Source organism: Rhinopithecus bieti, unplaced genomic scaffold (genome assembly GCF_001698545.2).
Source record: "Rhinopithecus bieti isolate Rb0 unplaced genomic scaffold, ASM169854v2 scaffold_20777, whole genome shotgun sequence".
NCBI classification, from domain to species: Eukaryota; Metazoa; Chordata; class Mammalia; order Primates; family Cercopithecidae; genus Rhinopithecus; species Rhinopithecus bieti.
The window spans coordinates 775,067-787,747 of NW_016810099.1; the positions used below are offsets into that span (position 1 = coordinate 775,067).

Below are 12,681 nucleotides of genomic sequence, written 5' to 3' on the forward strand. Positions count from 1 at the left end.
TTTCATGTTCTGCTTTGTGACACTGGGGCTGAGATCCTGCACATACAACTTCTCTTTTCTCTGCTGGCTTTATACTCTGCCAAAGGGAACATCAGAGGGACCATGGGAGGCAGGCTGAGGAGGACTGCGATTTCCTTCCGTTTGTTTGCTGATGCCATTCAGCCCGTCCTGGGATGGACGGTCCTGCATCTGTGAAGATGCACTTGGCAGCAACAGCCAGGTTCTTCTGGAGTCTGCTGCCTTCACGAGCGCTAGCAGTGGGGCTGCGGCCCCCCACGCTTGACACTCCCACCTCCTCCATCTGTGTCACCACAGGGATCCCTTTAACCTTTTTTTCGTTTTCTAACTCCCATTTAACCAGAGTCATGTGACGTTTTCTCTGCTGAAGTATCTAGTGTAGTTCTGGTTTTCAAGGCTGGACCCCAACTGATTAACTACAAGTTACTTGTTTTGTCAAGGCCGGCTTCATCTCATTCCAGTTTCCCAGACATATCACCCGAATGAGCATACAGCTCAGTAGCATTAAGTGTGTAAGTAATGTGCCGCCATCACCACTGTCCATTTCTACAATCTTTTCAGCACTCCAGTCTGTAACATTAAACACTAACTCCCCATTTCCGTCTCGCCTCAGCCTCTAGCACAAAACATTTGTCCATGTGTGTTCTGCTGATATCATTTAGTGTAATACCTTCAAGGTTCATCCATGTTGTAGCATGTTTCAGAATTTCCTTCCCTCTTAAAGCTGAATAACACTCCACTCTGAGAGTATACTGCATTCAGGTTCTCCTTTAATCCACTGGTGGATACTTGGCTGTTTCACTTTTTGCCTTCTGTTTTTTTTTTTTTGAGGGCGGGAGAGACAGAGTCTTGCTCTATCACCCAGGCTGTAGTGCAGTGGCATGATCTCAGCTCACTGCAGCCTCTGCCTCCCAGACTCAAGCAATTCTCCTGCCTCAGCCTCCCAAGTAGTTGGGACTACAGGTGTGCGCCACCAGGCCCGGTTAATTTTTTTTTTTTTTTTGGTATTTTTTAGTAGAGACTGGGTTTCACCGTGTTGGCCAGGATGGTCTCCATCTCCTGACCTCATGATCTGCCCCGCCTTGGCCTCCCAAAGTGCTGGGATTATAGGTGTGAGCCACTGCGCTTGGCCTTGTTTTTGTTTTCTCTCTTTTTTTTTTTTGAGACGGAGTCTCGCTCTGTTGCCCAGGCTGGAGCGCAGTGGCCGGATCTCAGCTCACTGCAAGCTCCGCCTCCCGGGTTCACGCCATTCTCCTGCCTCAGCCTCCCGAGTAGCTGGGACTACAGGCGCCCGCCACCTCGCCCGGCTAGTTTTTGTATTTTAGTAGAGACGGGGTTTCACCGTGTTAGCCAGGATGGTCTCAATCTCCTGACCTCGTGATCCGCCCGTCTCGGCCTCCCAAAGTGCTGGGATTACAGACGTGAGCCACCACGCCCAGCTGTTTTTGTTTTTTCTTAATCCACTTTCTTCCTTTCAAGTTTCTTTAAATAAATAAAAGCTCTGAGTCCTCTCCTTGGAAGTATGCAGTCATGTGCGAGGCACGACACCACTGCACTCTAGCCTGGGTGACAGAGCAAGACTACATCCCCCCAAAAAAAATAAAAGTGATTAGTACCTAATTGATTATTTCTTTTTTTTAATATTTGGAAGCTATTAAAGAGTCTGGAAAGGTTATTGTAAGTATCTTACGGCTTACAAAAATTCCTTCCATAAGAACTATCATGGGAGACAGAGCAAGACTTTGTCTCAAACAAACAAAACTATCATTTGTGACTTTAAATGTGTGTTAAGAGACTGTCCTATTTTCATTTAATCCTTCTAACAAGGTCTGCACAGCCCTTCCCCATGTGACCCGGGCTACCTGCTAGGCCTCATTCATCCCCAGCCAGTCTTCCTGTGCTTGCTCCGCTCTGCTCCGCTCCGGCCGCGCCGGGACTTTCAGCCAGCCTTCCTGCCAGCCTTCCTGTGCTTGCTCCGCTCTGCTCCGCTCCGGCTGCGCCGGGACTTTGAGCTACCCTTCCTGTGCTTGCTTCCTCTGCTCCACCCGCATATCCCAGTCTTGGTGCCTCTGCTCTTGTCTGTACCCGTGCCTTCCTCTTCAGGCACTCACTTCCTCTTCAGGCACTCAGGGGTCAACCCCATTCACTTTATTTAAATGTCAAATCTTCAGACAGGACTTTCTCTTTTGTTTGAGACAGGGTCTTGCTGTGTCACCCAGGCTGAATTCAGTGGGGGAAATCAGGGCTCACTGCAGCCTCGACCTCCTGGGCTCAAGGGGTCCTCCCCTCAAAGCCTCCCAAGTAGCTGGTGGAGCCACCACGCCCAGCCATGTCACTCTTTACCTGTAAACCTGCCTAATTTTACTTCAGATCACTCACCACTATTATCCCACAATATTTGTCTACCCTCTACCTTCTCACCACTGGAATGAAAATAATACTTTTGGCTGGGTGTGTGCTCACGCTTGTATTCCCAGCACTTTGGGAGGCTGAGGCAGATGGGTCACTTGAGGCCAGGAATTCAAGACCAGCATGGCCAACACGGTAAAACCCCATCTCTACTAAAAATACAAAAATTAGCCGGGTGTGGTAGTGTACATCTGTAATCACAGCTACTTGGCAGCTACTTGGGAGGCTGAGGCACGATAATCACTTGAACCTGGGAAGTGGAGGTTGCAGTGAGCCGAGATCATGCCACTGCACTCTAGCCTAGGCAAAAGAGTGAGACAGTGTCTCAAAAAACAAAGAAAAAAAAAAAAAAAAAAGGCCAGCCATACTTCCCTGCTGTGCTATCAAATACTAGATAGTATTCATTCATAATAACCATTTTTTTGTACCCATTAACCATCCTACCTCTCCCCAACCCTCCACTATCGTTTCCAGCCTCTGGTAACCATCCTTTTACCCTCTATCTCCACGGGTTCAATTATTTTGATTTTTAGATCCCACAATTAAGTGAGAATATCCAATGTTTGTCTTTCTATGCCGGGCTTATTTCATTTAAAGTAATAACCTCCAGTTCTACCCATGTTGTTGCAAACGACTGAATCTTTCCGTGTTTATGGCTGAATAGTGCTCCCCTGTGTATCAGCACCACATTTTCTTTCTCCATTCATTTGCTGACGGACACTTAGCTTGCTTCCAAATCTTGGCTACTGTGAACATAGTTGCAAAAAATATGGGAGTGCAGTTGTCTCTTCGATATATTGATTTCCTTTCTTTTGGGTGTATACCCAGCAGTGGGATTAATAGATTTTATGGTAGCTCTCTTTTTAAGGAACCTCTAAGCTGTTCTCCATAGTGGGGTACTGATTTATGTTCCTACCAACGGTGTATGAGGATTTCCTCTTCTCATCCTCACCAGTATTTGTCAATGCCTGTCCTTTGGATATAAACCATTTTAACTGTGAGATATCTCACAGTAGTTTTGATTTCCATTTCTCTGACGAGCAATGATGCTGAGCACTTTTTCATAAGCTTGTTTGCTTTTTTTTTTTTTGAGACAGAATCTTGTTCTATTGCCCAGGCTGGAGTGAAGTCTCGGCTTGATCTCTGCTCACTGCAACCTGGGCCTCCCAGGTTCAAGCGATTCTCCTGCCTCAGTCTCCTGAGTAGCTGGGATTACAGGCGTGTGCCACCACACCCAGCTAATTTTAGTATTTTTAGTAGAGGCAACGTTTTGCCATGTTGGCCAGGTTGGTCTTGAACTCCTGACCTCAAGTGATCTGCCCGCCTCAGCCTCCCAAAGTGCTGGGATTACAAGCATGAGCCACCACACCTGGCTTTAAAAAAAATTTTTTTTGAGACAGGGCCTCGCTCTATTATTGCCCAGGATGGAGTGCAGTGGCATGATCTCGGCTCACTGCAGCCTGGACTGCAGGCTGGACTGACAGCGTCACTGCAGGCTCAAGCTATCTGCCCATCTCAGCTTCCCAAGTAGTTGGGACTACAGGTGCGAACAACCACGCTCGGCTAATTTTTGTATTTTTTTGTAGAGATGGGGTTTCACCATGTTGCTGAGGCTGGTCTTGAACTCCTGTGCTAAAACAATCTGCCAGCCTTGGCCTCCCGAAGTGCTGAGCTTACAAGCATGACTCAACATGCCTGGTCTTGTTTGCCATTTGTATGACTTCTTTTGAGAAATCTTTATTCAAATATTTTGCCCATTTTATTTTATTTTATTGTTCACTTTTTGGAGACAGAGTCTCGCTCTGTTGCCCAGGCTCGAGTGCAGTGGTGCAATATCCGATCACTGCAAGCTCAGCCTCCTGGGTTCACGCCATTCTCCTGCCTCAGCCTCCCGAGTAGCTGGGACTACAGGCACCCGCCACCATGCCCGGCTAATTTTTTGTATTTTTTTTTTTTAATAGAGACGGGATTTCACCATAGCCAGGATGGTCTCAATCTCCTGACCTTGTGATCTGCCCACCTCGGCCTCCCAAAGTGCTGGGATTACAGGCGTGAGCCACCACGCCCGGCCTATTTTGCCCATTTTAATATTCGATTATTAGACTTTTTCCTAAGAGTTGTTTGAGCTCATTATATATTCTGGTTATTAATCCTTTGTCAATTGGGCAGTTTGCAAATGTTTTCTCCCATTCTGTGGGTTGTCTCTTTACTTTGCTGGCTGTTTCCTTTGCCGTGCAGAAGCTTTTTAACTTGATGTGATCCCATTGGTCCATTTTTGCTTTGGGTGCCTATGCTTGAAATCAGTGTCCTGGAGGGCTTCTCCAATGTTTTCTTCTTGTAGGAGGTTTCATAATTTGAGGTTTTAGATGTAATTCTTTTCTTTCTTTCTTTTTTTTTTTTTGAGATGGAGTCTCACTCTGTCACACAGGTTGGAGTGCAGTGATGCGATCTCAGTTCACTGCAACCTCTGCTGCCCAGGTTGAAGCTATTTTCCTGCCTCAGCCTCCTGAGTAGCTGAGATTACCAGCACCTGCCACTGCACTCGGCTAATTTTTGTATTTTTAGTAGAGACAGGGTTTCAACATCTTGGCCAGGCTGGCCTTGAACTCCTGACCTTGTAATCCACCCACCTCAGCTTCCCAAAGTGCTGGGATTACAGGTGTAAGCCACTGTGCCTGGCCTTAGATATAATTCTTTAATCCATTTTGATTTTTGTATATGGCAAGAGACAGGGGTCCAGTTTCATTCTTCTGCTTATGGATATTCAGTTTCCCTAGCACCACTTGTAGAAGAGACTGTCTTTTCCCCAGTGTGTGTTCTTAGCACTTGTGTTGAAAAACAGTTCACTGTAGGTGTGTGGACTTGTTTCTGGATTCTCTATTCTTTTCCATTTGTCTATGTGTTTGTTTTTATGCCAGATCCATATTGTTTTGGTCATCATAGCTCTGAAGTATAATTCGAAGTCAGGTAATTCCTCCAGTTTTGTTCTTTTTGCTTAGGATAGCTTTGCCTATTCTGGGTCTTTTGTGGGTCCATATAAATTAAAGAATTTTTTTTTTCTTTCTATTTTTGTGAAGAATGTCATTGGTATTTTGGTAGACACTGCATTGAATCTGTGGATTACTTTGAGTAGTATGGACATTTTAATAATACTGATTCTTGTAATCTATGAATGTAGAAAGCTTTCCAGTTTTTGGGTGCTCTTTTCAATTTTGTTCATCCATGTTTTACAGTTTTCATTATAGAGCTCTTTCACCACTTTGGTTAATTCCTAGGATTTAATTTTATTTGTAACTACTGTAGATGCGACTATAATACAGGAATTATTAATCCTACAATACAGAAACTAAGCCATAAAAATGAGTTTTGGACCTGCCTATATAAATTAAAATGACAGGTGTACCCAATAAAGACCCTATTAAATAAAAAACACAATTCCACTAAAAAATATAAACAAATTAAAGCCAGTTATTATGTCTTGAGGAATTTAAATGTGGCACTGGAAATAGCCAATTATAGAAGATCTTACAAGTGAGATATACTACATAGTATGACACAGGCTAAACATGTAGATTATATGCACTAAGGGTTGTTTTTTTATTGAGACAGTCTTGCTCTGTCGCCCAGGCTGGAGTGCAGTAGCATGATCTTGGCTCACTGCAACCTCCACCTTCGGGGTTCAAGCAATTCTCCCACCTCATCCTCCTGAGTAGCTGAGATTACAGGCATGCACCACCACGTTTGGCCATGTTGGCCAGGCTGGTCTCGAAATCCTGACCTCAAGTGATCTGGCCACCTCGGCTTCCCACAGTGCTGGGATTATAGGCGTGAGCCGTCGTGTCCAGCCATCATTTCTTTCTTTCTTTTCTTTTCCCTCCCTCCCTCCCTTTCTTTTCTTTTCTTTTTTTTTTTTAAGATGGAGTTTCACTCTTGTTGCCCAGGCTGGAGTACAATGGCATGATCTCGGCTCACTGGAACCGTTGCCTCCCGGGTTCAAGCAATTCTCCTGCCTCAGCCTCCTGAGTAGCTGGCATTACAGGCATGTGCCACCACGCCTGGCTAATTTTTTGTACTTTTAGTAGAGATGGGGTTTCTCCATGTTGGTCAGGCTGGTTTTGAACTTCCGACTTCAGGTGATCCACCCCCCCCTTGGCCTTCCGAAGTGCTGGGATTACAGGTGTGAGTCACTGCGCCTGTCCCATTATTTCTTTATTCATTCTAAAACCCTTAATGTGGTCAGGCACAGTGGCTCACGCCTGTAATCCCAGCACTTTGGGAGGCCGAGGCAGCAAGATCATTTGAGGTTAGGAGTTTGAGACCAGCCTGCCCAACATGGTAAAACCCTGTGTCTACTAAAAATACAAACATCAGTCAGGCGTGGTGGTGCACCGATAGTCCGAGCTACTCGGGACGCTGAGGCAGAGGATGCAGTAAGTGAAGACTGTGCCACTGCACTCCAGGTGGGCCACAGAGTGAGACAACGTATCAAAAAAAAAAAGGCCGTGCACGATGGCTCAAACCTGTAATCCCAGCACTTTGAGAGGCCGAGGCAGGGGGATCAGGAGGTCAGGAGATCAAGTTCATCTTGGCTAACATGGTGAAACCCTGTCTCAACTAAAAATATAAAAAATTAGCCGGGCGTGGTGGCGGGCGCCTGTAGTCCCAGCTATTCGGGAGGCTGAGGCAGGAGAACGGCGTGAACCTGGGAGGCAGAGCTTGCAGTGACCCGAAATCACGCCACTGCACTCCAGCATAGGTGACAGAGCAAGACTTTCTCAAAAAAAAAAAAAAAAAATCTTGGTAGGAATGAGGTGCACATAATAGGTTAAGTAACTTTCTCTGTTACTTAATAGGTACATAAGCCCAGAATCTTTCAATTTTCTTAGCCAAAATTTACTGAAATTTTGCCCTGCAAAATGCTGTATTCAAAAAGCCAAATCCATATGCTATGCCGTTTTATTAAAAAATTAAAACTATTCAATACACTTATTTAAAGGTAAATCTTGGACTATCTTAAATTATACCAAATGATCTGTTATCACATGATTTATCAGGTTGAGCTTATAAATACAATTGTTATCTAAGAAAACATCTAAAAACAGCTACTACCCTTTGTTTGCAAAACTCTAAACAGAAAAAAAGGCTAACTAGCCCAAGACCTAGAACTGGACCTGAGAAAACAGCTTTGTCTTAGTAATATTCATGGTAACATTTTAGAGGTGAACAGTGCCATATCTAAAAATAAACAAAACACTGAGACTTTTCTTAAACATACCTCATTTGTGTTCAAAATTATATCTGTGAAATCAGTTCTCATCAATACCTTAAATTTTTTTTTTCTGTTTCACGTGTGGAACCCAGCGATCAGAAAAATAAGCAAGATTCTGAAAGACACACTAAGAATGACCAATACTAGCGCTTTAGAAGGAATGTAAAGCCAGTGGGGGTGGATACAGGTCAATGAACATGTTGGAATACAATGCACAAGATATTTAAATAGAAAGTGCCGGAAACAACTCGGATGCATGGCAGAACTTAGCTTGAGCTAGCTCGGGCTACAGGATGGCTGGTCCACAGACATGCACCTCTCCAGACCACGCGGTCACTGCACATACCTTCCACTGCCTTGACCTTCTCCTCCAACTCGCGTTTCCTCTCTTCCTTCAGCATCTGCTCCTGCTCCTTCTTCTGCACTGCTAGAAGAATCTGACGCTCTTCTTCCTCTTCTTTGCGCTTTTGTTTTTCTATTCTGGTCAGCACAGGAGTCTCCTGTGAGGAGCCAATGAGCACATCCTGTCAGTACACAATCATGCAAGATAAGCTCTTTGCTCTCAGTTCACTGAATTCAATATTTTCAACAAATAATATTAGCTAGGTACTTTATATCATGAAAAGTTGATTTTGTATCTGGAGAACATATGTTTAGATATATATAAATGTTAAAACATAAGGGAGATTCAAAACGGTAAAAGTTTTGTGTCCAACAATTTATATAATTTGTGGTATTTAGGAAACAATCTTATGGATAATTTACTGGAGAGAAGAGAAACTGGGGCAGTTCAGTGACACGATCTCGGCTCACTGCAAGCTCTGCCTCCCAGGTTCACGCCATTCTCCTGCCTCAGCCTGCTAAGTAGCTGGGACTACAGGCGCCTGCCATCGCGCCAGGCTAATTTTTTATATTTTCACTTGAGATGGGGTTTCACCATGTTAGCCAGGTTGGTCTCAATCTCCTGACCTCATGATCTGCCTGCCTCAGCCTCCCAAAGTGTTGGGATTACAGGCGTGAGCCACCGCATCCAGCCAATAAAGGAAAGTTTTAAAAAGTATACTAGGATGAAAGACAGTCACTCAACAGAACACAGTTCCTTTTTTTTTTGGAGATGGACTCTCACTCTGTGAGAGTGGAGTGCAATGGTATGATCTTGGTTCACTACAACCTCTGCCTCCCAGTTCAAGCAATTCTCTCGCCTCAGCCTCCTGAGTAACTGGAGTTACAGGTACCTGCCACCACGCCCAGCTAATTTTTGTATTTTCAGTAGAGATGGGGTTTTGCCATGTTGGCCAGTCTGGTCTCGAACTTCTGACCTCAGCCTCCCAAAGTGCTGAGATTACAGGTGTGAGCCACTGTGCCTGGCCCAGAACACAGTTTCTTAATTTCAATAATGTGCATGTATTAAAAGTCTTAACTTTTATGCTTTACAAGTAAGACAATGAATAAAACTGGAGTTCTGATGGAAAGGCCCACTGTTTTGGCTTAAAATGCAGAAAAGAGATGAAGGAGACCACATGGAAATTCATAAACTACCCAAAGATTGGCTAGCCTTTTCACGAGTTTTCCAATTCAAACATTAATAAAGATTTCAAGTGGTTGCTCCCGACGTGATTACCTAAGAAATCTAAAAAAAGGTAAGGCAAACAAAAGAAAACAGGATTACTACTATCATAATTTATGAAAGTTTTACAACGCTTATTTCCAACCCCCTCACCCTGCTATCCCCAATGAACTAGTTCTGTAGCCCAGAACAGGTAAGTTGTTTGTTTTCAATTTCTTTTTTTTTCTTTCGAGACGGAGTCTCGCTCTGTTCCCCAGGAGGGAGTGCAGTGGCATGATCTCGGCTCACAGCAACCTCTGCCTCCTGGTTTCAAGCAACTCTCCTGCTCCAGCCTCCTGAGTAGCTGGGATTACAGGCACGTGTCACCATGACTGGCTGGTTTTTGTATTTTTATTCATTTTTTTATATTTTTGAGACGGAGTTTCATGCTTGTTGCCTAGGCTGGAGTGCAATGGTGCGATCTCGGCTCACCACAACCTCTACCTCCTGGGGTGCGGCGATTTCCTGGCTCAGCCTCCCAAGTAGCTGGGATTACAGGTATGCACCACCACACCTGGCTAATTTTGTATTTTTAGTAGAGACGGGGTATCTGCATGTTGGTCAGGCTGGTCTCGAACTCCCGGCCTCAGGTGATCCGCCCACCTCGGCCTCCCGAAGTGCTGGGATTACAGGTGTGAGCCACCGCGCCCAGCCCTGTTTTCAATTTCTTTCCTCATCTTTTGTGTGAATGTGAAAGCTAAAACATTTTCCTCTTTAAAAATTATTTTTGAAGAGGTAGTAACTGGTGCCTGCAATAGACTGTATGTGTAAGTTGCAGACAGACAGAAAAATGAACCAGGTGTCAAGAGAAGGAGAATTTACATTACTCTTTAAGAAAAAACACTAATTATCCCATTTTGAGTGAAACGTAATGAAAAGGTAAAGCTTTCTTTAACAGATCTTTTTAGTAGGGAGATAGACCTAAAGATCTATATCAGATACATTTTCAAGAGTTTTACTTTCTTTTCTTTTTTTTAAAAAAAGATGGGAACTCGCTATGTTTCCCAGGTTGGTCTGGAACTCCTGGTCTCAAGCGATCCTCCCATCTTAGCCTCCTGAGTAGCAGGGATACTGTGGAAGTTGAACTAGTGGCCTTAATGTGGAGGAAAAAAAAGATGAATGCTGATAGTCACTTATGTAAATCACCATTCAAGATAGTCACTTCTGTTTTACCATTTCAATGCCCAATGTAAGGGCACTGAAAATGTCTTTGATTAAAATTTTATATTATTTTCTTTATGGTGCTTTTTTCCCCCCTTGCTCCCTGTGGAGTTCTGATTTTTATGGTTCTTAAAACCAGTTTAGGCTGGGTGTGGTTGGTGGCTCACATCTGGACTCCCAACACTATGGGAGGCCAATGCAGGAGGATTGCTTGCGCTCAGGAGTTCAAGACCAGCTTGGGCAACAAAGTGAAACCCCATCACCCCATCTCTATAGAAAAAAACAAAATAAACAGATAATTAATAAATAAATAAATTAGCCAGGTGTGGTAGTGTACACCTGTAGTTCCATCTACATGGGTGGCTGAGGCGGGAGGATCTCTTGGGCCCAGGAGTTTCAGGCTGCAGCGAGCTGTGACTGTCCCACTACAGTCCAACCTGGGGGATAGACCCTATCTCAAAAACACAAAACGAAACAAAACATTCTCATTTGACTCCAAATTTAGAGATGATCTTGCATAGATAGTAGGCTTCTTTTTTTTTCTTGAGACGGAGTCTTGCTTTGTCACCAAGGCTGGAGTACAATGGCATGATCTTGGCTTACTGCAGCCACGGGCTCCTGGGTTCAAGTGATTCTCCTGCCTCAGCCTCCAGAGTAGCTGAGATTACAGGTGTGTACCACCATGCCTGGCTAATTTTTGTATTTTTAGTAGAGACAGGGTTTCACCATGTGGACCAGGCTGGACTAGAACTCCTGACCTCAGGTGATCCACCCACCTCAGCCTCCCAAAGTGCTGGGATTACAGGTGTGAGCCATGGCCCGTGGCCCAGTTAATAGACTTCTCAATGTCATTTTCATCATTCAAAAATCTATGAGCCTGACTCTAGAAGAGTTTACAGGTAGAAATCTGGAATGAACAGGGGGGATGAAAATAAAACATTAACTACATACGTAACACTGTACCCATATGGTGTTTTATTAAATAAAACCCGTAACATTTTTATCCTATAACCACAGCTGGCCAGTTTCAATACGGTGGATGTTTATTCTGAAAAGGGGATGCTACGGACACTTGGCAAGGACGACTGTCCTGAAGACTGCAACTCTGGCCACTGCTTCCTGAATAAATGTCTGTCAAGCACCTTCCCTAAATTTTGCCATAATCCCTACTCTCACTTCCACCCTACTTCCCAGGTTCTTAATTGTTCCAGCAACATCTTTACCCAGCTGAGATATGATGAAACTGCAGTTAACAAAACAAAGTAAAACAAAACTATTTGCCTTTGCTCTTTTCAGATGTATACCGATGCCAAAAAAACACCATAAGGTATCAGTTGACCAACATGGGCAGGGGAAAGAGAGGAGATATGAAAACTAAGCCTTGTCACTACAGTAACCAAAACAGCATGGTACTGGTACCAAAACAGATATAGACCAATGGAACAGAACACAGGCCTCAGAAATAACACCACACATCTACAACCAACGGATCTTTGACAAACCTGACAAAAACCAGTAATGGGGAAAAGATTCCCTATTTAATAAATGGCGCTGGGAAAACTGGCTAGCCATATATAGAAGGCTGAAACTGGATCCCTTCCTTACACCTTACATAAAAATTAATTCAAGATGGATTAAAGACTTAAATGTTAGACCTAAAACCATAAAACCCTAGAAGAAAACCTAGGCAATACCATTCAGGACATAGGCATGGGCAAGGACTTCATGACTAAAACACCAAAAGCAATGGCAACAAAGCCAAAATAGACAAATGGGATCTAATTACACTAAAGAGCTTCTGCACAGCAAAAGAAATCACCATCAGAGTGAACCGGCAACCTACAGAATAGGACAGCATTTTTGCAATCTACTCATCTGACAAAGGACTGATATCCAGAATCTACACAGAACTCAAACACATTTACAAGAAAAAAAAAAACCCCATCAAAAAGTGGACAAAGGATATGAACAGACACTTCTCAAAAGAAGACATCTATGCAGCCAACAGACACATGAAAAAATGCTCATCATCACTGGCCATGAGAGAAATGCAAATCAAAACAATGAGATACCATGTCACACCAGTTAGAATGGCGATCATTAAGAAGTCAGGAAACAACAGGTGCTGGAGAGGATGTGGAGAAATAGGAACACTTTTACACTGTTGGTGGGACTGTAAACTAGTTCAACCATTGTGGAAAACAGTGTGGCAATTCCT

General features: G+C 43.9%; 1 protein-coding gene across 6 annotated transcripts in view; it reads right to left on the reverse strand.

Moving 5' to 3' along the window:
* Positions 1-12,681, reverse strand: part of CECR2 (CECR2 histone acetyl-lysine reader) — a 200,236-nt gene that overhangs the window by 23,774 nt on the left and 163,781 nt on the right. For all 6 annotated transcript variants that reach the window (XM_017891342.1, XM_017891344.1, XM_017891343.1 and 3 more), the window contains one exon: positions 8,043-8,196. In XM_017891342.1, the coding sequence (XP_017746831.1) occupies positions 8,043-8,196 (154 nt within the window). The remainder of the gene's footprint in view (positions 1-8,042; positions 8,197-12,681) is intronic.